This window comes from Parasteatoda tepidariorum, chromosome X2 (assembly GCF_043381705.1).
Source record: "Parasteatoda tepidariorum isolate YZ-2023 chromosome X2, CAS_Ptep_4.0, whole genome shotgun sequence".
In the NCBI taxonomy this organism is placed as follows: Eukaryota; Metazoa; Arthropoda; class Arachnida; order Araneae; family Theridiidae; genus Parasteatoda; species Parasteatoda tepidariorum.
This window is the reverse complement of record NC_092215.1, coordinates 27,908,034-27,933,606: the sequence shown is the minus strand read 5'-3', so window position 1 is coordinate 27,933,606 and position 25,573 is coordinate 27,908,034. Positions and strand designations below refer to the sequence as shown.

The window sequence follows — 25,573 nt, the reverse complement described above, 5'->3', positions numbered from 1 at the left end:
CGAAACGCGAACTCTCAAATGTATGAGGAAATCGTTTCCTCAATTCGAAGACCTCACCATAATGCATTGTTAACTAGAATGACGAACCAAGAATAAATACTAGACAATCGAAAATAAACTGACAAATTACGCTGACCGGTTTGTACGGGGGTCAAGATGTTGTCCTTGTACCAAGAAGATGAGTTCAAATTCCTCTTCGGGTATGGGTGCAATTTATTTATCTGTCCTTGTGTTGTTTCATGTGCATGGTACACACGTTAAAGTGACTATTAAAAAGTTATATACATTAGGCAATACAAGTTATATACATTAGGCAATACAAGTTATATACATTAGGCAATACAAGATATATACATTAGGCAATACAAGTTATGTACATTAGGCAATTTTGGAAAAAAAAAGAAAGACGAAATATTTCCATTATTTTGACGAAATTCGTTTCCTGGAAGAAGTGACGATAGTTATTTTGTCACTTTGACGAAATTTTTGCTCGGAGCATACACCAAGAAACAGTTTCGTCAAAAAGGAGAGTTTTAGGATAATCGAGTATCCATTTTTTACAGTGTAATTAGCAAACAAATCGATTAGTTGATTAATTATATAAATATGATTCTTTTTTTAAGAAACTTTCTTATTGAATCAACTGGTATAAGTTCTTATCCCAGCAACAGTTGTTATTTTCGGAACATACCTTGTAAAAAGTTTTTTTTTTTGGAAACAAATATGTTACATACTGCTAAAAATGTCAATAAATCAATAAAAGTCACAGTAATTATTATTCCTCTAATTCTTTTATTTAAGAACAATAAAATAGATTCCTGAATCTATGTTTGTATAAGGTCAGTCAATAATAATTTTCATGTTAGATTAAAACGTATGACTTTTATATGCGTATGTATAGTGTGCGAAATAAAAAAGGAATTACTCTTTATAAGTCGGATTTTTATGCAATTACTTGAAATCTTAATTGTGTAAGACACAAAAATTAAATACACTAGCTAATTAATAAGAACGATAAATTAAATTGCAAAATTAAGTATATCACCTTCATAAGTATAAAAATTACTCACCTTCGCAAACTGGACAACATTGTCCTTCAATGTAAATAGGTTTCAAGCAGTCTGGGACCACAGAGCATGATTTCTGTTGGCATGATATTATTCCTGTTTGGCACTGGCATTCCCGACATGTGTTATGTGGATCATAAAATGTAGCATGATCAAGATAATTCTTTTCACCATAAGAACAACCTTCAAAAGTAAAACTTATTCTTAATAAGTTATAACTAGTAAAACAGAATATTCAGGGAGAAGAAAAGCCATTCCTTTACTAATTGACTATATTTGCCCTTAATTGTGGACACCATAGTCATTGACTACTGGTGATTCCAAATATGAACATGAAACCAATCGAACCCAAATGTGGACACTAAACAGATTGATTAATAGTCACCCCAATTACGGATACCTAACCGATTGAAAACTGCTGCCTTAAATTATGAAGACCAAAGTTATTCATTATTGATGCCCCTAATAATGTATACCTAACTCATTGACCCCCCGATTATAGATATAGATTTATTACTGATTGTCTGATTGTAGAATTATTTCTGATTGCACCAATTATGCAGATTTGGTCTATCATATCATGATGAACAAGATTTACAATAGAACTTGTATCCGAGAATACAAACTAGAACCCAAGTGGGCAATGTTCGCAGGCTGATAAGAGAATAGGAAGTGCAACGATTTTACGCGAGGACGTTGCAGGGGAAGGATGAATAGGTTTAATAACGTAGAATTGGCCAATATGATATACGTGTATGGTGTTGCAAATGGAATTGGACGAACAGTGGAACAGATCTATTTTAGGACCCAAACAGACTTCAACCAAGTCATGCTTGTTTGGAAAATTATTTCGCAGATAGCATAAGCCTGGAATTTTCCAGGTTTCGATGTGACATCGGTTGAGAGCCCACTACACACACACATGTAGTAGAAAAAGCTGTATCACAGTAATTTGAGAAAAAACCCGGACACAATCCTCCGAGCAATCGAACAGGTCTTGGGCAATCTGCACATACTGTACGAGGACTTGCCACACCCCTACCACGTCCAAAGAATGCACTGTGTGAGGACAATTATCTTTAACTAGTTGTATTCGCACGATGGTATTGGCAAAAATGGATCGCAAGTCAGATTTTCAATCGTGGATTTTGTTCACTGATTAAGCATCTTTTACATGGGACGGTGTTCTGAGCCCGCATAACATACACGTGTAGGTGCATGAAAACCCGACGTGTATACGTGCCAATACAACTTAACAACGCTACCCAATAAAAGTTTGGGCCTAAATTATACGTGGCATGTTACCTGCTACTCTAACGCCTAGACGGGAATACCTATACTTTTTTAGAAGGAGTGTTGCCGGATCTGATAGTTAGCATTCCAGTTACAACACGCCAAAACATGTGGTTTCAGCATATTGGAGCACCTGCACATTTTAGTAACACTGTGTGGGAATACCTGGATAGGACATATCCTGATGACTGGATTGACAAGGGTGAATCAGTCACATGGCCACCGTGATCCTCTGGCCAAATTTCCCCGGATTTTTACCATGGTGTACGAGACGCGAGTAACATTGGACACGGATCTCATTTCCAGGATCGGAGAAGCTGCAGCACGTGTCCGTGACACACCTGTCCATTTTAAACGGCTCCATGAATCTATGCTTCGAGGTTGTGAAGCTTGCATTGTTGCAAATGGAATGAATTTTGAACATTTTCTATAGTTTAATAAAAGTCATATTAACACCTCTTTCGACTTCGTTTCTTACTCTTCCTTTACGCCAGTGAGCATTGTTTACACAGTTTACATTTTAGGATTCAAGTTCCTATGTATATCTTGCTTATCATGATATGACAGACCAGCACATTAAGTTTGACAACTATCTCCTGTGACATCCTGTAGATTTATTATTTATGTCCTGAATTCTGGACACCAAACACATTGACAATTGGTGTTAACAATTATGGACAGCAAGCTCATGGACTCATTGTGCCGGTGCTACTAACTATTGAACTGGTTTTACCTTTTTGGAATGATGGAATTTACATTATAAATATTTTTAATATAATTTGTTTGACACTTGCATGCCATATTTTTAAAAAAATCCTACAAATAGCAAAATTCAAAACAAATTAGCTTTCAGTTGTTTTAAAATTACTTCAAATAAGTGTGGCTTAAACTTTTCGAAATTTTTGCATTCAAAAATAGTATTTCGATTGTTAGGAACTCTATGAAATTGATACACCTATTAAATAACAATTTTTGATAAAGCATAGATCCTTTAAAAATGGAATATTAATTTTTCTTGGTCACTAGATTGAATAAAGCAAAAATATTGCAGCTTCCAGCCTTTCGTCCTAAGAGGATTAAAAATTATGTTTTAAAACCTTTTTAAAAAGTATTGTCACTTAGGTAAAATGGAGACTTAGGTCCATAATGACGTTTTAGCTAACGTCACACTAGAGATAGGACTAAATTGCATTGTCCATTAAAATTTCATGACAAGGTGGATTTTAGCCGAGCATACAAGACGTTGCGTAAAGAAACGTTATAATGACCCAGATTTAAGATTATTTTCACCTTAAGACTAGCTTTATTCAAAGATTTTCAAACGCTTGAAAACCCTAAGACAACCTCGATTTAAGGTTTTTATGTAAAAGGTTTTTTTTAAGGTTTTGGATTAGAGTAATGTGCGTAGAATAGAGTAGATTGTCACAAATCTCGATTTAAGATTCGAAGGTTTACACATAAACTGCATAAAAAAGTGTTTTAGGTTTACATTAAAAGGCTTTTGCTGAGTGAAAATAAACCTTATTTTGTTATCTGGGATATGTTTACCTTCGCATGATTCACAGCAGTGTCCCAATTGTGGATTTGAGCATTCCGTATTCAAACAAAGAACAGGATGACAGCTAAACACTCCATCAACACAAACACATTCACTGCAAGGATTTTCAGGATCTAATACATTCTCCCATGCATCATATGTTTTACCTAGATGATGACATTTGACTTCAGGACTGCATATTGGACAGCACATTCCTTCTAAATTCTCTGGATGCATGCAAGGTAGGGGATCGCAGACAATTGTATCACATGATACAGAACCATTCTAAATAGAATAATAATTACAAGATAATAATAATTAATAATGGATAATAATAATAGAATAATAATTAATTCGCAATGAAATTCAAAACATATTTTATTAAAAAATATTTGATGTAACCAGATTTTATACGTTTATCATTAATGAATAGGATATCACCTATGCTATATACTACAACTCTAATGTACATTGAGCAAAATAAAAAGTGGAATTCCCTGATTAACACCGGATTTGACCGGATTTTCACTTACATTCCCTGTCGAAAATATTAGACGCACTATACGATTCAATGTAAAATTGTAATTATCAGTTGATAATATACAGTTTTCACGTGATTCGAACGAGTGACGACAACACAATAAAAAAGATACTGCTTTTTAGACCCACTGGAAAAAGAAAGCGGGGATGGCCGCGGTTGAGATGGGCTGACTCAGTGGAGTCTGATTTTCTCGCAATTAATGAAAAAAATTGGAGATCAAAGATAAATCGGAAGTTTTTTTATTTTATTTCCAATGAGCTGCACAAGTGCGCACACATGAGCAGACCTAGTGCGTTCTCCAGAAGTGGCATCCACTCTTTCAAGACCACCACAAAGGGTGAGATACCGTTGGCCATGTAAATTTGGACGTCTACTGTCTGCCACACTAGATGTCAGCACCGAGACTCTTACTTGGATGCTAAAGTGCACTAGGAATTTAATTTTGCTGGAAATGCCAAGAGTAAATCGGAAGTCGTCATGGAGAAATTTTCAGAGGAAGGCATTGGCTCACATTGGGCTCTCTGGCCAACTATGATGATGATGAATATATAGTTTTATTGATTTTAAGCTGTTGAAACCGGTTTGCACTTGCTTACGTTCTTGTATTAATTGGTTAACATTGTAATGCAATATGCTAAAAATAAATACAAATAGGAAGTATATAAAAAATCTCCTGAATAAAACCTCATTACATGTATGTTTAAATATAAAGTATTGCATATAAGCTCGTGCTAGATGTAATTAATAAAAAACTACAGTGTATCCCATAGTTTGATCTACTTATTATAATATAATAATATAATACCCAATGTAATAAATATTATATATTTATATAACATATCACCTAATTTATCCAAACGTCGAATTTATATTGCATATCACCTAATTTAACCGATTGATACACGAAAGCAAACAAGTGCAAACCGGTTTGAGCCGAGTAAAAACAATAAAGCTGTATATTATCCCCTGATAATTGAGATTTTACATAGAATCTTATAGTGCGTCGAATAATTTGGCTAAGGGCTGTATTTTTAGAGTACATACCAAAAGGAGTCAAAATCAGATGCACATTTCTGAGTCTTAGATGTTTCATAGAAAAGAAAATCAAAATCTAACGAACACTATTTAGGACATTCATCAACATTTTTGGTTGCCAAAAGAAATTCAGAAGAAGCGAAAATCTATTTCTAGAAATACCCCCAATTTTAGTCTTTCGAGTAAACAGACCTTCAAGCTTACCCGTTTTGCTTCGGCAGTTCATAGTATACTAAAAAATGGAACGATGCAAAGGAGATTAGCATGGCCCCTACGCATGGATGATACGCATATTCAAGAAACAAACCTCCTTTTTATGAAACGCGATGGCACAGTGTTCGAGTGCATCCTGAAATCCTGTGCATCCTGTCATCCTGAAGGATATAGGTTGTCTTCCTGGTAATGGCGTGTAGTCCAGGTATAGTTTGTCTATATAAAGAACTCAGGAGATAGAGTGCTTGCCTCTCAATGAGGTAACCCGGGTTCGATCCCAGCTATAGCTCGTCGATTTGAATTCCACACCCGGTTCGCACTGATCACAGTGCTGACGTAAAATATCGTCAGAGGTAGACGGATCATGGGTTAGAGTTAACCATGAAAGGTTTTCGTGGTTCTCCTCTCCATATAACGCAAATGCTGGTTAGTTGCATCAAAAACTCTTCCATGAAAGCTAGTTTCTCTCAATTCTTGATCCAGGAGTTCCCTTGTCCTCTGCAGTGTGTTCAAAATTACAAGCCTACGGAGTTGAACATTAGCAGCCATAAACCACAAATTTGGCCTGCTGTTCAGCAACGGTTATAAAATAAAAAATAAATTACACAAAGAATTTCTTTTCCCACCATCTGCAACTACTGAAACAAGAAAATAGCGCTTTTCAAAGTGGGGAGCTGCTCTCTCCCGTAATTCTTTAGTCTCGCCGATCTGAGCTAAATTCTCTCTTAAATATTGACCCAACTACGTGAAATAGCTAAACCTTGTATCCATGATTACCATCACCACCCCAGATGAATGGCGAGGGGAGTTATTTGCATAGACAAACTATAGATCAAATCTGTGGGTGCCAGTTTCTTTGGGAAGAAAAAGCAACCGGTACACAATGCTGACCTTGTTGCCCCCATCATACTCTTGGTTTTGAAATTAAAAAACATTATTCAAGATCTCCTTGACCGACAAATTTTTGTCTTAATAGTTATTTGCCAGATTTTGATAACGTTTTCTTTTTTATAAGCTTAAACAGTGATTTGCAAAATCTAATGCGAAAATAATGATTAAGGATTCTAAAAGGTATATTAAGGGTGGTGATTATGGAACGTCCTATATTTGACTATCTCACATATCACGAATATTCCCTCGACAAAAATTCATTTGATTCTGCATGACACCTATTTATGGACTTAATATGATCATATAAAGTTAATTTTCGATAATCTAGTATACAAAATGCAAATGAAAATATTTTATCACTTGAGCCTGCATGACACCTATTTATGGACTTAATACTATCATATAAAGTTAATTTTCGATAATCTAGTATACAAAATGTAAATAAAAATTCTTGATCATTTGAACCTGCATGACACCTACTCATGGACTTAATATGATCATATAAAGTTAATTTTCGATAATCTAGTATATAAAATGCAAATAAAAATACTTGATCATTTGAACCTGCATGACATCAATTTATGAACTTAATATGATCATATAAAATTAATTTTTGATAATCCAGTATGCAAAATGCAAATAAAAATACTTGATCATTTGAACCTGCATGACACCTATTTATGGATATAATATGATCATATAAAGTTAGTTTTTGATAATCTAGTATACAAAATGCAAATAAAAATACTTGATAAAACTATTGATGAATATTAGTTTTTAATACCTGACATTTACAGATTTGGCACGGATCGTCTTCATGAGTAAATTCTTGCCCATTTCTATACAATCTATGAGTAAATTGACAATGGTCACATTCAGGACAACATACCCCGAATGGGGCAGCTGGATGTAAACAAGATGTAGGTGGACAGCTAGCAGGTTGGCATCGTATAATTGAATCCTATAGGAAAAAACTGATAATTATATACATATACAGAAATATTTTGACGTCAAGCATGCGACTTAAATTATAAATTTCAATAATCTGGGTACAAATTAATCTGTATTTTTTACTTCCTATCTTATTAGTATTTTTTGTTTGATGTTCACCTTTTTTTTTGTTTAGTAATAACCCTGGAAGAACAGTTTTCTGATCCAAATTGCTGCACCATCTTCATAAATTAAAATTTATCTGCTCCCAAAACGCAAACAAATTTAGATTACTATTGTAAAATTTAGACTCACCTAAACTTACAGCAAAATTTGAGTTTGTAGATAGTAGATAAAAATTAAATGCATGTTTAAATTTAATTTGAAATTTTTATAATAAGGCTTAAAAGAAATATTTAATGAAATCGTAATTATCATCAATATAACTAATGAGGTATCTCATTGGTATCTAGCTCTAGTTGATACAATAAATAACTCTAAGATACATAACTCCAAATAAAACTGTTTCAGGCTATCATTGGAATATTTTGGCTTATTAAAAAATTAATAGCGGAATTTGCACTTGTAAACATAGGATTGATAAAAAAAACATATAGACTTTTTTAAGTTTAATTTGAAACTTACACAATAATACTTTAAAAAAAATAAGAAAAATAAATAATAATAAGGCTTAAAAGAAAGATTTAATGAAATCGTAATGATCATCAATATAACTAAAGAGGAAAGCATTGGTATCAAGCTCAAGTTGATACAATAAATATCTCTAAGATACATAACAACAAATAAAACTGTTTCAGGCTATCATTGGAATATTTTGGCTTATTCAAAAATGCACATGCGGAATTTGCACTTGTAAACATAGGATTGAAAAAAAAATGTGTAGGCATTTTTAAATTTAATTTGTAACTTGCACAATAATACTTAAAAATATTAAATAAGCCCATAATTAGAGTTTCTAAATATTAAATGAGGTTTCTCTAAATATAAAATGAAATCAAAATATGATACTAATTTATCAGATTCAAAACTGAAACATGTGTAGCAATTTGAAGTTTGGGTAAAAAAATTTAATATTTTTTCTCCCTTTTTAAAAATTTTAAATGGGTTTTTATATTGAGTATGCAATAATGTTTCTCTTTGTTGCAGTACAGTTGCTCCTGGCTCCTGCGCCAGTAAACTATTTAATAATAAAAATCATAGTTATTTTAAAAATATAGGACAGCAATGTTATGAATTTAATACAAGGTAATTCATTCACTCAAAGCAGGTATACATTATTTTAAATAATTTTCGTCTATATATTCTTCAATTACTATTATTTAATATCCAAACTTTTGATGAAACTGAACTTTAAATAAACACTATTTAAATAAATATTATAATAGCACTAACAGTTCTTTAATTACGTTGCTCTAGAGCTGCTTAATACGCCATTAGCGACATCTGGGAAACATCCTTGAGAATGATCCAAAGGCGTACCATCATAATTTTGATCCTCTGCGGAGGAGATGAACCACCCGTTATGGTAGTCCGACGAACTGCATGCAAAATCGAGCATTTTACGGCAGAATAGTTTAATGAGGGCCGATACTGCTTACCCTTGGTCGCTTCGCAGGCTGATCAAAATGATCACCCACCTGCTCACTGACCGACAGCGAGTGATACCGGATTTCGTTGACCTACTGGGAGCCATATCATACAATCAGACCACTGTCTCCCATGTAATGCCCCTACTGACCCCCATGTGACTAGAGTTCGAATTCCAGAGGTGGCTGTTCGATACGAATTTCACGCACGGCTGCGTGACGGTACTGACGTAAAATATCCCCTGTGGTAGACGGATAATGAGTTAGATTCGCCTGTCGTCAGACTAGCTGTAGAAGGGTTTCGTGGTTTTCGTCTCAGTGTAGCGCAAATGCCGGTTAGTTCCCTCAAAAAATCCTCAAGAATACAAAGTTCTTCGAATACTTGATCCAGGAATTCCTTTGTCATCTGGATTGGATTCAAAATTGCAAGGCTATAGAGTTGAACATTGGTAGTCGTAAACTCAGAATTGGGTCCGCAGTTCAGCAACGGTTGAAATAAATAAATAAAACAGTCCACTATGGGACATAAATATAATAGAATTTTGATATAGAAAATGGAAATACTATATTATATAAATTTAACCTTAATTTAATATTAATTTAATCTTAATCTATATTATATTAAGTCTATATTAGTTTAATCTCAATCTATATTATATAAAGTCTATATTAATTTAATCTTTCGAATTGAGAACTCACCTTACAAGTACAGACGTCACATTTATTTTCAAAGGATACCCACACTTCGCCTTCATTGTGAACTTTATTATTGTCTTTTGAGTCCATGCAGTAGTCAACGCATTCTTCACAGCATGTATTTTCTAATCGAACAGGATTTAAACAGTTGAGTTGAGGACAAGGCTGCTTATAACATCTGATGTTGCCATTCTAACATAAAATAAAAATTACAATAGGAATTACACAAAGCTGCTCATTTAACTACTCTAAAGCAAAATAAAAATTCCAATAGGGCATATACAAGGTTACTCACATTACCATTCTGTCACACAAAAAAAATCCGAGTAGAACTAATGTTGGGTTTACACAAGATTGATTAAATTAAGAGCTCATACAAAGCTACTCACATTATCATTCCAACATAAAATAAAAATCTCTATGCGCCTTACACTGTTAGAATATTCTTTTTGAAATTACTGTAAAATAACCGGCAGTATTCTATTTATCTAATTAACCGTAAATATTACGGTTAGGAACATTTCTTTACCTTTACGGGTATGAAACCGTTTATAATTGTTATGGTGAAAAAACTGAAAAAAATTGAATTTCAGCTGGACACTGGAGTTAGATTATTTTCGGCTTTTCATTAGATAATGGATATTGTAGTTAGGTTGCGGTTTAATTGTGTTTTGTGATGTGAAACGTGGAATGTGGTTTTGTTAATTTAGTAGTGTCATCTATCGTATGAGATGGAAAGTACTAGACTTTTGTTATCTATGTGCGAATGAAAATTTCGGTTTTAATAGTCTATGGTTGGTCACCAATTGTGGAGCGCAGGACTCAGAAAACTCCACATATGTTGATGAAATACTGTGGTGCCATAGCTGGGATTTGGCTTACAGCCGGGCATGAGATTGCTAGTTAGTCCCCCTCTACTAAATTATGTACCCAGCTGTAAGGAAAGAAGTGGCTTTATAACAAGCACACTACATGCATATTACTATAAAATTATTAAACATCCAACGATGGAAAATAAAAATATGAAAATGTAATTTAACTCTTTTTCGCAGAAATTTCTAACAGTGTATAAAATACTCCCGGCATTACTATTCTAAGATAAAATAAAAACCACAACAGGACGTAATACAAAATTGCTCCGCAACGCTAACATTTTAACATAAAATATAAATCACAATCGTACATATGTAACGCTACTCACATTGCCATATGTATATAAAATAAGAATTTCAATTGGACTTATATAGATGTTTAAATTAGAAGAAGACGTTTCAGAATTGAATTTTAAATGTGTAGAAATTGCTCTTTTTATTTAATTTACAACGCAATTTATTTATTTTTATAGTATTTTTTAATTTCCTATTAATTGCACATTATTGATTTGTATTGTTGTAATATCTTATTTCTGTAATGATAGTTCTTATTATACAAATTTATATTCATGTAAAAAGGAAATTAAAAAATATGCGGGCCGTAAGCTAACATTGAAGCAAAGGAAAAACTTTTCGAAAATTGGGAATGGTTTGATTGGAAAGTCATTGATTGATGAAGAAGTTGAGGTCTAAAACATCAAAACCTGTTTGGTTGCCGGAAGAAATTTTGAAAGGTCTGTCATTTAAAAACTTTCAATTTTTCAGCATTTTAACTGGTTTTGATAATTTTAGACCCACATTCTCAATAGTTGTTCGTAAGATTGCGATAACGCTCTTGTCTTCCTCGGTTAAATAATAATTGCTAAATGTGTAAATCTATATATATATATGTATAGATATAGATAGATAAATAGATAGATAGAAATAAAAAAGAAATCAAAAATCATATATAAAGCAGTTAAAAACTATGATTCCAAAGGAAAGTTGCGAAATGAAGCAGAAATTCCATAAGAAAATTGAAACCAATAGAAAATTTCAAAGAAGAAACAATAAAAATAATATGAAAATGACAACCTCAGCTGACGTCGTCAGGTTGTGCCAGCCCCTGAAGTTATAAAAATGCAAAACCTTTTCCATCGAGAGAGCAAAGGTTTTGCCAAAGACCAAACGGACTTTGGCAAAACCTTTGGGGTGCAGAGAGAGCAAATTTTAAACATTTGTCGAGCTCTCTCGATAGAAAAGGTTTTGCCTTTTTATGACTTCCTGGTACCCACTGGCGACGTCAGCTACGGAATCTCATTCTTATATTATTTTCTTCTTTAAAACTTTCTATAGCTAGATTGATAGATTAACACGTGGAATGCCACGCTAATTTTACATAACTTGCTCGTCTTGCAAAACGGTAAATAACTACAAACTAAATTTGAAAATATTAGACAATTGGCTAGTTTTTTAAAAGGTTTAGCCTGACATATTTGAAAAAAGTGGTGAAATATATATAAACCTACGACTTGTTTAGAAATAGTGGAGGATAAAAATCTACTAAATTGAATTTATTAAACCAAGAATCACAATTAAGAAACTACCACTTGAAAACATTTATTCGCTTTCATCTCTGTGTATATAAATAAAACTATTTCTGAGTGTTCTATATTGCATTAATTTCTCCAAACTATTTTAGTAACGATAATAATATAAAAAAATTAATTCGAATTATGTGCTTTCAACACTCCTAGCTTCACCGGTCACCCCCATGGCATTCAACGTGTTAATAACAAAACTCAAGCCTTTTTTACACATACAGATGGTACAGCGCGAACGCAGTCCCAACTAACAAAAATTTTGCACACTAACCAACCACAATACGTGGAATTAGCGAGCGCTGATCTCTTGCAGTGCAATAAGAGACCTGTGCTCGGAGGAGCCTCCTTGATGATCAAGACTTGCCCGGTGCCAGGTAGGTATGCGAAAATTCAAATTGACAGAATATTAGAGAGCAACAATATATTTTTTAAATTGGTAGATAATAACAACGTTTATTTTTAAATTTTTGTGGGCAATATTAATGAAAGCAATCATTCATATCACAAGAACGAAAAATATTAATAAGTCAGACGTGGATAAAAATCGTGTTAAAAATACAATTCAAACCCTTCTTGACCACGCTCTGAAAAATTAAGAAGCCTTTTTTTTACATACAAATGGGACAGCGAAAGCGCAGTCCCAACTACCAACAATTTTGCAGCCTAAACAACCACAATTCGTGGAAGTAGCAATTGAATTTATTAAACCAAGAATCACAATGATGAAACTACCACTTGAAAGTATTTATGCGCTATCCAGAGCAAGTTAGACTATTTGTGTAAATAAATAAACTATTTTCGTGTGTTCTATATTGCATTAATTTCTTCAAATCATTTTAGTAATGATAATAACATTTAAAAAATTAAAAATTTATTCGAATTTTATGCTTATAACAATCTTCGCTTCACATGTCACCCCCAAGGAGTTCAACGTGTTAAAAACAAAATTCATATCCTTTTTTGACCGCGCTCTGAGAAATTATGAAGTCTTTTTTTTTTTACATACAAATGGGACAGCGCAAACGCAGTCCCAACTACCAAAAATTTTGCACCCTAAACAACCACAATTCGTGGAAGTAGCGAGCGTTGATCTCTTGCAGTGCAATAAGAGACCTGTGCTCGGAGGAGCCTCCTTGATGATCAAGGCTTGCCCGGTGCCAGGTAAGTATGCGAAAATTCAAATTGACAGAATATTAGAGAGCAACAATATATTTTTTAAATTGGTAGATCATAACAACGTTTATTTTTCAATTTTTGTGGGCAATATCAATGAAAGCAATCATTCATATCACAAGAATAAAAAATATTGATAAGTCAGACGTGGATTAAAATCAACTAAATTGAATTTATTAAACCAAGAATCACAATTATGAAACTACCACTTGAAAATATTTATGCGCTGTCCGGAGCATGTTAGACTCTCTGTGTAGATAAATAAAACTATTTTCGTGTGTTCTATATTGCATTAATTTCTTCAAATCATTTTAGTAATGATAATAATATTTAAAAAATTAAAAATTTATTCGAATTTTGTGCTTATAGCAATCTTAGCTTCACATGTCATCCCCAAGGCGTTCAACGTGTTAAAAACAAAATTCAAATCCTTTTTGACCACGCTCTGAGAAATTATGAAGCCTTTTTTTTTTACATACAAATGGGACAGCGCAAACGCACCCTAAACAACCACAATTCGTGGAAGTAGCGAGCGTTGATCTCTTGCAGTGCAATAAGAGACCTGTGCTCGGAGGAGCCCCCTTGATGATCAAGGCTTGCCCGGTGCCAGGAAAGTATGCGAAAATTCAAATTGACAGAATATTAGAGAGCAACAATATATTTTTTAAATTGGTAGATCATGACAACGTTTGTTTTTCAATTTTTGTGGGCAATATCAATGAAAGCAATCATTCATATCACAAGAACGAAAAATATTGATAAGTCAGACGTGGATTAAAATCAACTAAATTGAATTTATTAAACCAAGAATCACAATTATGAAACTACCACTTGAAATTATTTATGCGCAATCCAGAGCAAGATAGATTCTCTGTGTATATAAATAAAACTATTTTCGTGTGTTCTATATTGCATTAATTTCTTCAAATAATTTTAGTAATGATAATAATATTAAAAAAATTTTAAATTTATTCGAATTATGTGCTCATAACAATCTTAGCCTCACATGTCACCCTCATGGCGTTCAACGTGTTAAAAACAAAATTCAAATCCCTTTTTCTTTACATACAAATGGGACAGCGCAAACGCTGTCCCAACTACCTAAAAATTTGCATCCTAAACAACCACAATTCGTGGAAGTTGCGAGCGTTGATCTCTTGCAGTGCAATAAGAGACCTGTGCTCGAAGGAGCCTCCTTGATGATCAAGGATTGCCAGGTAAGTATGCGAAACTTCTAATTGACAGAATATTAGAGAGCAATATTATATTTTTTAAATTGGTACATCATAATAACGTTTATTTTTCAATTTTTGTGGGCAATATCAATGAAAGCAATCATTCATATCACAAGAACGAAAAATATTGATAGGTCAGGCGTGGATAAAAATCTACTAAATTGAATTTATTAAACCAAGAATCACAATTATGAAACTACCACTTGAAAATATTTATGCGCTGTCCGGAGCAAGTTAGACCAACGCCTCCTATAACTGAAAGCCTCCACACGGTTTTTTTCCAGGTAGTCCGATCTGACCACTGTGAGGGATATCCACTTACCGAACGAGTCATTTAATACAGAATATAGTTAAAATAAGAAAGTGGTAGCAAATATATGACTAAAAATTTATTTTATTTATGAATATTAGTGGTTTGCCTAATTCATTTGTCAACCTCTACAGATTCTATTGTCAAATATATAAAATAAATTTCTGTCAATTACTTTTATAAAAGGTTTTGGGTTCATGCGCAAAACTGGTTCACTTTTTAAACAGTCTGCGCGAACTACTTATAAAAGACCGTGTGGAGGCTTCTTGATGTAGGAGGTGATGGTTAGACTCTCTGTGTATATAAATAAAACTATCTTCGTGAGTTCTATACCTGCATTAATTTCTTCAAATCATTTTACTAATGATAATAATATTTAAAAAATTAAAAATTTATTCGAACTATGTGTTTCTAGAAATATTGGCTTCTCCGGTCACCGGTGACCCCCGTGGGATTTAATGTGTTTAAAATCTTTCATAAACTTTAAAATGTAACAAAGTTTTATCAAGAACAATTATTATTTTTATTTACTTACAAGACACTCACACATGAGGCATGGCTCATCTGAGTTAGGTATGATACGTTCTTTATTTTTCATAGTTCTTCCTTCATAGAAACAACCTAATTTTACAAATTAATAAAATTGTAAATGCACGACATATTAGAAAAAACATTTAGGAAAGAAAGAATATGAGACAATTTTATTTTTTAGCTGAAAATTGCAATAATGTATAAAATTATCAATTAACTATTGTTTCAAAATGTGGTCCCAAAGTGGGAATGGATCGTAAAGACACGGTTCGCATTAGAAAACCAAATTAAGCAGCACTGGTTGAGGTCAGTAAGCGAGTGGGTGACCACTTTGATCAGCCTGCGTAAGGACCGAGGGTGCGCGGTATCGGTTCTCGTTAAACTGTTCTACCGTAAAGTGCTCGACTTCGCTCGCAGGTTATCGGACTACCAAAGCAGGGGAGCCGTCCAACACCTCTTAGAAGAACGAAGGCCTCAGCGCGCATCAATTTAGTAGTCCGATGTGACGAACATAAACTGCGCTGTCGATGAAAAAGAAGAAGATGCCACTACGTTTGGGCTACTAAGTTGCGCAGTAGTGGAAAATACGAAAGATGTCATTACGTTTGGACTACTAAAGGATGAAATTTCTTATTTATGGTAACCCGTGCTAAGGCGTTCTCTTTTCTAGGAGGTATTGAGCCGTCCCCTCTGCAAAGGATCAAAATTGCAATGGCATGTCTTTGGATCATCCTCAGGGATGTTTCCCAGACTGACGCCAATAGCCCATTGAGCAGCTCTAGTGTGACATAAATAAAGTACCTACCTTCAAAATATGAAAAATCAGATATAAATATTGAGATCTAAGCGATCTCACTATCTATAATTTAACACATGCAATAAAAGAACACAAACACTATAAGCATTTCACTAACTAGGCTTTCCTTGAATTTTAATTGTTTTTTCTTCTGATGGCAGGCATTGAACTCTCGTTCTTTCGGAAGATGCCGTAAGTGTGGCTTTTAAGTGTGCCGTAAGTGTGGCTGTCCGTTGGGCACAACCTTAGTCACGGAAACGAGCAACATTACCCACGCCATGCAGTCCAAACACCAGGTCATAGGACGCAGCACATTCACACAACAGAGGACAACACCATACCTACCAACTTTTAATTCCTTCAATTATGATTTTTCCCAGTGGTATTAAAACGGAATTAAAATTTCAATTTTAAACAACGAAATACGTTGTAATTGAAAAACATTGAGCTGAAATAGTTGAGAGTAACGCATAATAATATATATGCGTAAGTTTTTTTAAAAATAGTGGTGATCAAAATCATTTAAAAAATAAGTTTATAAAAGAAAATATAGCATATATTTACTACCACTTTAAATGTAAAAATAAAATTTTGCGCCAAATGCGTAAAAGTTGGCAGGTATGCAACACGCAGAGAGAAACGTCCACATTCTACGTTGGATTTGAATCCGCAAGCATTGGCTTCGCAGTCAAGCACCCTAACCGCTCGGCCTCTTGACCGAAAATTTTAGTTACAATTGCATCCCTGCCAACTTTTAATCCATTCGAGGTTGATTTTTCTCAGTGGTAGTAAAATGGAAACTGAATTACAATATTCGGCAGAAAAATGCGTTGTATTTTGAAAAAGCTTAAACAGACAACCATGATAATATCACATATTTATATATATGTTTTATTGTTTTAAGAATAGTGGTGGTTAAAATCATTGAAAATTAAGTTTATAAAAGTAAGGATAGCATACATTTACTACCACTTTAAATATAAAAATAACGTTTTACGCAAAAACCGTAAAAGTTGGCAGGTATGTAATTGTAGTTACACATTGAGGATTGCATCTAGTAACGACTCTTGATATCTTTGCAGCATTCTGAGTAGCATAACTGCGCAATGACCTTTCGAAATGGTATCTTTCAAAACAAGGTCAAATAAGCATTGTGATCTAAAATGAAACCATTGCTGCTGTTTATGAAATGAACAACGAAGTAATTGAAGAATTACAACTCTTGTTATTTGTGGAGCATTTAGAGAGAAGGAACAGGGCAATCATCGTCAGAAGTTTTCTCTTTAGTTACCCTTCGAACAAAAATCCATTTTTGGTAACTACAGTCGAACCCCTCTTTAATGAACATGGAATATTATGAATACTTGGTTGTAATGAACATTTTGAGTGGCCCCTTCCGAATTTCCATTTAACTAATGTTATTTTGTACGCTTATTATGGACAGCTAAATAATTGGAAGTACGTTTATAATGAACTTTAATTTCATTTCTACAGTTCTTTTTAATTTCCCCAATTTTAAATTTGCATCAGATGCAATTGCAAATAACGGCATTTCGTAACATTTTGTCAAATCTTACTCTAGCACGCTCGTCGCTTATAAACTAGGGTGGACAAGTTGTTAAATAGCCCATTCACCCCTCTAAGATAAAGAAATAAAAAAAAGATATGTTAGCAACTTTTGTCTCAGAAGTGAAATTGATATTAAAAGACCTATTTTTTTTCACTGAAAGAAATGAAGGCTAGAAAATATTTAATTCCTAACTAAATGTTGATACGGAAATTGGTAAACTCATCCTAAAATCAAACTATAGTTAATCGAAAGGTACTAATTTTTTCTATAGAATGTAAAATTTAATTTATAAAATATTTCTTTAATATTCGATGTATTATTTATTTAATTGGTAAATAATTTATAAACAAATATGTACTATGGTAATCAATTTTTCCAGCAATACTGCTGTCATTGGCTAAATAATAATTTTTAAATGATTTGGATATAGTGAACCCCCGTTTATGGTTAACTTATTTCTGGATCCGCAGACAGTACACTATAACGGGGTTTGACTGTATTTAAAAGCCTTGATCAATTAGAGATGAAAATCAAAACATGAAATTTTGATCTTTTTGTTGGATATTTTAAGGGATTTTAATCATCATATGTCGCATCAGATGTTTATTATCACTTAATTTCAAAGACAATTTTTTAAAATTTAATTTTAGTAACATTTTTGTCACTTACCATCACATACTGGACAACATTGATCGGGTAGTTTTACAGGGTCACTACATTGAGGATTGCATCGATCATCACGCCTTTCACAGCTAACAGCTCCTTTCTAAAAGACAAAAATTCAATGTATTTCCATTTTTTTTGCATAAATTTTTTGTTAGTTCAAAAGATTATTAGTTAATTAATGATTTTTAATAATTTGAGAAATAACAAAATTAATTCTGATGCCAAACCATTGATTAATAAGTGCACAATAAAACATAACAAAGATTAGTCAACTGAAATGGCTATCAAATTATTTAAAAATCTCGACGTAAACGAAAATTATTTATTTCCCTCATTCATTAAGCATTCAATAATATCATATACTTGCCTTATTTTCTTCAAAATCATGCAAATAGCTTGCATTTTCTTAATCTATAGGACACCATCTGGATGTTAAATACTCCTGAAACCTGAAAATTTAACAGAAATGTATGAATACTTTTTGTATGAGTGTTCTATATATGAAAATATATAATTAGCACGTGTAACATCCAGATAGCTGAATCATAGGCTAAGAAAAAGCTTTTTATGCTATTTACACTTTATTTAGAATTAGAGGAATTAGAAAAGAAAATTGTTGGCTTATTTCGATGCTTATAGGTTTCTATTTCTTTAATTTCTAAAAGTATTATTCAATTACATTATATTAGTTTTATCATATTATTTTGATACTATTTTGCAGTCTTATCAAAAAAGAGTTACTTTTTTTTAGCATTTTGAGTTGTGAAATTTTGCTTTCTAACTGTAATAAACATTCTAAGATGAAAGAATAAACATTCTAAGCTGAAGAAGTCTGGCATGAAAAAATAACATCTGAATCAACATCTGAATCAAGCATGCAAATAGCTTGCATTTTCTTAATCTATAGGACACCATCTGGATGTTAAATACTCCTGAAACCTGAAAATTTTACAAAAATGTATGAATATTTTTTGTATGAGCGTTCTATATACAAAAATATATATTAGCATGTGTAACATCCAGATAGCTCAATCATAGGCTAAGAAAAGGCTTTTTATGCTATTTACATTTTATTTAGAATTAGAGGAATTAGTAAAGAAAATTGTTGCCGTATTTCGAAGCTTATAGGTTTCTATTTCTTTAATTTCTAAAAGTATTATTCACTTACATTAAATTAGTTTTATCATATTATTTTTATACTATTTTGCAGTTTCAAAAGGAGTTAATTCTGTTCAGCATTTTGAGTTGTAAAATTTTGCTTTTTAACTTTAACAAACATTCTAAGTTGAAAGAATAAACATTCTAAGCTGAAAAAGTCTGGCATGAAAAAATAACATCTGAATCAAACATGATAGTTTGTCTTACTCGAATAGAAATTTGAAATAGCTTAGTATTATTTATAGCAGTTTTTAGAGCAAATTATCATTGCTGTTTAATATTTTTCTTAATTAATATATAAATATGCTTGCAAGAAACAAAAATGAAGTAGAACATTAAAAAATAAATGAAAAACTATATTTCATACAACCGTTAAAAAAAATCAGAAACCCGTCAGTTTTCTGTACTATGAACAGTGCTAAAGAAAAGAAGAAGAAAAAGCACGACCAACCCAGAATAACTTTTGATCTAATGATTCACGGTCTAGGATTCTATCTTCATGTTTTGAGGGGGTGACCTCCAATATGCTAATTAATTAAGGCAGAAGATATTTTAAATTACGAAATTAGGCACAAAAACGCATTTTCTCTGAATGAACATATCCTTTTTTTTTAACGTATTCGGATTTCTAACCCCCAAACTATAAGGGGTACCCGCAATCTGGGAAATATGGTCACAATGGTTTGGTCAAGAAAATGGTCCAAAATTTGGACTCCTTAATAGTAATTTTATTTTTGCATACTTTACCATATCCCGAACACTTTTTTTTTTTAGCAAAACTAAACATTTTTGCACACAAATATAAAATTCGTTTGTCATTCAATGATTTCCCAATAAAAAAGACTTTTAGCAAATATTTGTTGTTGTTTTTTGAAACTTTTATTTAATACTAGTCAATAAAAATATGATTTATAAGTTTTCACAATTCTTTACATAATTTTAAAGACTGTAATTTTACGCGACAAAATATAAAATTTGAGCAAAATTGATTTGATAGTTTCTGAGAAATTGAATTTTAAATATACGACTTTCTTAAAATTTCCTTTCTAAGGAACTATTCGAATGGTTGCTAAATCATATTTAATATANTATATATATGAACATGCCTTAGTATGCCTTTTTCCGCATGGAATAATAGAATATATTAAAAATGTAAATAAAACTCCACATTAAAAAGAAATGATGGAAAAGAAGTCCTATGAGGAATGATAAAAATTAGAGAATTTGAAATATCTTCTGTTATCATGTACTTTAAAAAGCATATGTTAATTTTGTTTTATTATTTAAATTTGCATATGAATACTTAAATATACTCGTAGGATATTTTTCTTTTCCTTATTCATTTCTTTGAAATAACTTTCAGGTAGGAAGGAAGGAAATTGTGTTGATTTTTTTTATTGCACAATATTTTCAGTTATTATAAAAACATTTTATTTTAATTTTTTATTCTTAAAAATTGCTTTTGTCTTTGAAGTGATATTTTATTCAGAAATAGGTAGAATATAAAAAAAAATGCTTTGAAATTTATATCTGGTTTTAACTAGCAAAAGGATTTTTATAGAGATATTTAGAAAAAAATATGACAATTATGTCCCATAAGAGGTCCTATGAAAAAATTTTAGTTGGATTTTGTATTGGACAAATTATTTAAGTATTTGGATTGTTAAAGTTGCATTTTTAGAAACGGTATAGAATTTTAAATAATTAGTTATTTATCATACTTACATCACATAAACAAGAGTAGCAAGAATCTGATTTAGGTGTAAACCTTTCTCGATCTTTGTAAACCAAACCCTGAAAGTTGCATTCGTCACATACTGGACAACAATTATTTGCTTCTTTTCTTGGATTTGAGCAAGTGACAGTCGGACAGCTTACGGATTCACATTCCATATTACCTAATATACGAAATAAGTAAAGCAAAAAGCTGTATTCACACTGTAAGAAATGGATACTCATTCATATTTCACAAAACATTCTTCGTTTTTGATGATACTGTTTTCTGGTATATGCTCCGAGCAAAAATTTTAAAAAAAAAAAAAAACTGTCATCAGAAGTGAATAAATAAGTACTTTATTTTATATTTTATAACTGTAATTCAATAGCCGATCCAATTTTATGGGTTTACTGCAATTAAAGTTCAACTCCGTAGCCTTGTAATTTTGAATCCAATCCAGAGAACAAAGGAACTCCTGGATCGAGTATTGGGAGAAATTCGCCTTCGAGGAGGACTTTCTGATGGAGCTAACCCGCATTTGCGTTACATAGAGAGGAAGACCACGAGAACCTCCTACGGTTAGCCAGATGGGAAGGGGACTCTAACCCATGATCCGTCCACCACAGAGGATATTTCTCGTCAGCACTGTGGTCGGTGCAAGCCGGATGCGGAATTCATATCGACTGGGATTCGAACCCGGTTCGCCTCATTGGAAGGTGAACGCTCTATCCCCTGAGCCATTGGGGCTCAATAATAAATAAGTATTGTCACTTTTTCAATATAGCAAATTTCGTCAAAATTAAATATATATATTTCATCATTCCATTTTTTCCAAAAAAAAAAAAAAACTCGTAGCGCCTATTGTACCTAACTTTTCTACTAATCACTTTATCGTGAGCACCGCACAGGTGGATCAATGTAGCCCAAACAATACAAAAAAGAGTGATAGAACCGAAAGATAAAATACACCGATGCCCAAAGCGGGATTCAAATCCGGAATCTTCCTTACTCGCGGGCAACTCTCTGACCACCAGGCAAGACGGTCGACTTTATCGTCACTTTATTTTCATCGTCTACTCTTCATTTCACATCTCCCACTGCACTACAATGAAGTTAAGTAATTGAGAAAACATTTATTTGAAAGTTCTTGTTTCGTCACAAATCACGTGATTTTGTGACATAATGATTCTCAAAATTAAGAAAATACAGCTTCAGAATTACTGAATCATCAAATGTGAGAGTTTTATTTCTAAGAGTGTAAGTAGAAGAAAAATGTTTATTTGGCATACATAAAGTTTAAAATTCTGAGCTTCTTATTTTGCAATAAAGGGCCGTACAAATATTTTGTAAGCACGTAATGGGGAGAGAGAGGGTTTGTAATTTGCTTATTTTCGCTAATAATGAGAGAGAAAAAGTGTAAATCCATATTTGCCCCCTTATTTGCATCCTTTTTAAAAAATGATTACACAGAAAAATAATGAAAAAAATAGAAAAAATACACATGGAAAAATTTTTAATTTTAAAAGAAATTTATTCTGAGAAAGTAAAAGTTGAATAACATTTCTACAAGTCGTTTGAAAATTATGTAAAATGAATTAAAGCATAAAATTTGTTCTCTGCATCTTTTACTTGAATTAGTCCTTAGTCCTAAAATTCTTAAAATTAGATATTACTATAGTGGAAGTCACAGTTAAAGCAAAAATTAAGAAGGATTATTGCATCTTTCCTAAATAAGAGAGGGGTTTTGTGATTTCCTAGCACTTTTTTTTTTTTAACAAGAGGAAATAACTAAAATTGCCAAAAACATGTTTACCTAATATTTGAACTGCCTTTTAATCTGATTTATTGTTTCAAAACTCAAAGATGTTTCTAATGATCGCCCTTTTCCTCTGGCAAGATGACGGGCTCATGTTTTTAATTTCGGCATCGTTATTAATGATTCCTCTGGTTTTCATTACTTTTTTCTATTTTTCCTAACTATTATTTCGTGACTCTTAACGTATATATTCTTTCAGTTTTTGAAAAGCATGACTAAAATTTGTAATAAGGGTGGTGATTACAAAACACCCTGCATTTACAAGAGCTTAATTAATTTCCCTGTAATGATTTTGCCTAAATTATAACATATAATGAAGTGCTGAGTGGATTCCCAGAAAAGTGAGATTTCCAATCATGCTAAAAAAAAGCCGTGGTAGCTCAGGGGAAAGAGTGCTCGCCACTCAATAAGGTGACCAGGGTTCGAATCCCAGTAACGGCTGGTACATTCGAATTTCCCAACTGGCTCGCATCGACAACAGTGCTGACGTAAACAACAGTGCTGGATCATGGGTTAGAGTTCCCTTGCGATCAAGCTGATTGTGAGAGGTTTCCATGATTTTCCTGTCATTGTAACGCAAATGCGAGTTAGTTCCATAAAAAAAAAATCCTCCAGGACGGCTAGTTTCTCCCAATGCTTTATCTAGGAGTTTCCTTGTCTTCTGGATTGGGTAAAAAGTCACAAGGCAAAAGAATTGAACAACGGTAGTTTTAAACTCAAAATTGGGTCGGCTCTTCAAAGACTGCTAGAAAGGAAAATCAGGGTAAACAAAAGTAGTATACAAACGATTTTATCATAGATTTATCAGAAGATGGGCTGATAATTCCTTGTCTTATTTTAAGTATAACTACATAATTTGAAATAAAAATTATGCAAGAATAATTAAAGCTTATATGCATTAGTTAAATTTAAATTAAAGTAAAAGCAAAAACAATTGTTACATTAAATTACCCATATTGATGCAACTACTTTATGTTATTTTCCCTGATTAATGAACACCCCTGAAAATGTCACTTACCTGCTTCTTCCACTAAGCTCTTTATATAATTTTAATAAAATTTCACATTTAAAGACATAGCTACGAAATGAAAGGTAATGTTGAAAAACAATATAACATGGAAAAGGAATACTAAGAAACAGGTTTTATTAAAAGTATTTTTTTTTTTTTACCTCCATAGCAAACACATCTTCTGCATCGATCGCTTGATGGTATCTCTTCACTGTTTTGATAAATTCTACCCAAAACCTGACAACCTAGATAAAATAAACATAATTAATTATTTAAAATAATTTTTCTTCCTGAAACATATATGAGCGTTTGGTTTTAAAACCATTTTGATCCATTTAAAAAAATAATAGCTGTAACTACATCATATTATTTCTTGAATAAGTTTAAACAACGAAGAAAAATATGACATAAACAGAAATATTATTCTTTTTGACCAATGGTAAACAAATGTTTCCAGTATTCAAATACAGAGGGAAACAGAAAAGTACATAGATGCTGAAGAAAATTGCAAAAAACTCTGTAAAAAAGGGGTTGACCGACTAATAGTTCAAAATAAAGATATTAAGGCTGTTTTTTGAAAGCTCTGTCGTCATGTGAAGTAGTAAATAATATGCTATTTCCTTAACAGTTGTGAATTTGTAACATGTATTCATAACCTTTGGGTCAAGTTTAGGTTCTCTTTGGCCCGAGACTTTTATGCTATTTCTGAAAAGGATGGAAATGTCAACATAAAAAAAAAGTCGCACTTTTTGAATGTAAAAAATGCTTGTAATCTAAATTTTATGTGTTTAAAAAGTTATCTGGGAGCATAAAAATTCGCAAAAACTGAGAAATATTTACTAGTTTTAATAATTTTTATGTAAGTAGAAAAATCTTGCGAAATTGGCAATTTCTTTAAAAAAGTTTGATAACTTTCAAATAATTCAAGCTATTTGCCCTTTCTAAATCTCAGATAGCTCTTTATAGCAAGAGGATTTATATAGTATAAAATTATGGCTAGTAAAAAATAAATAAATAACGATAATTCAGGTTAATAAAATCAAAATATACAATAATCAAACCATTCATTTGGTAATTTTTCCGTCGGTATGGTAATGGTTTACCAGAAAATATTGTTTTCAAAATTATAGTTCTTATTAACACACATTTTGTAAAAAACACATAACTGAAAAGTAAATTTAACCGTTTAAATGGTGTTTATGCCATGCTTTAAGGTTTCATGAAAAAATTACCAAATTTAATCACACATTATAAAACCATATTTTATTGTTATATTTACCAAAATTAGTACCAAAGAGCTTTGGTAAACATTTTCATGCTTTTTGAT

At 32.3% G+C, this 25,573-nt stretch overlaps 1 protein-coding gene and 4 non-coding genes across 5 annotated transcripts in view; 1 reads left to right on the top strand and 4 right to left on the bottom strand.

The window, feature by feature from the left end:
• LOC107439018 (kielin/chordin-like protein) overlaps window positions 1-25,573 on the bottom strand; it is a gene marked incomplete in the record, with an annotated part of 149,883 nt that overhangs the window by 62,178 nt on the left and 62,132 nt on the right. The window contains 8 exon segments of the mRNA XM_071188088.1: window positions 1,071-1,250; window positions 3,909-4,182; window positions 7,362-7,538; window positions 9,814-10,002; window positions 15,519-15,604; window positions 18,550-18,646; window positions 21,430-21,602; window positions 24,408-24,491. Of these exon segments, the coding sequence (XP_071044189.1) occupies window positions 1,071-1,250; window positions 3,909-4,182; window positions 7,362-7,538; window positions 9,814-10,002; window positions 15,519-15,604; window positions 18,550-18,646; window positions 21,430-21,602; window positions 24,408-24,491 (1,260 nt within the window).
• LOC122269172 (U6 spliceosomal RNA) lies at window positions 5,681-5,789 on the top strand. The gene has a single exon (XR_006225021.1). It is a non-coding gene; the product is annotated as a U6 spliceosomal RNA (small nuclear RNA).
• Window positions 12,487-12,647, bottom strand: LOC122269166 (U1 spliceosomal RNA). Its single transcript, XR_006225016.1, has one exon. It is a non-coding gene; the product is annotated as a U1 spliceosomal RNA (small nuclear RNA).
• On the bottom strand, window positions 13,274-13,434 carry LOC122269174 (U1 spliceosomal RNA). The gene has a single exon (XR_006225023.1). It is a non-coding gene; the product is annotated as a U1 spliceosomal RNA (small nuclear RNA).
• On the bottom strand, window positions 14,510-14,663 carry LOC122269169 (U1 spliceosomal RNA). The gene has a single exon (XR_006225019.1). It is a non-coding gene; the product is annotated as a U1 spliceosomal RNA (small nuclear RNA).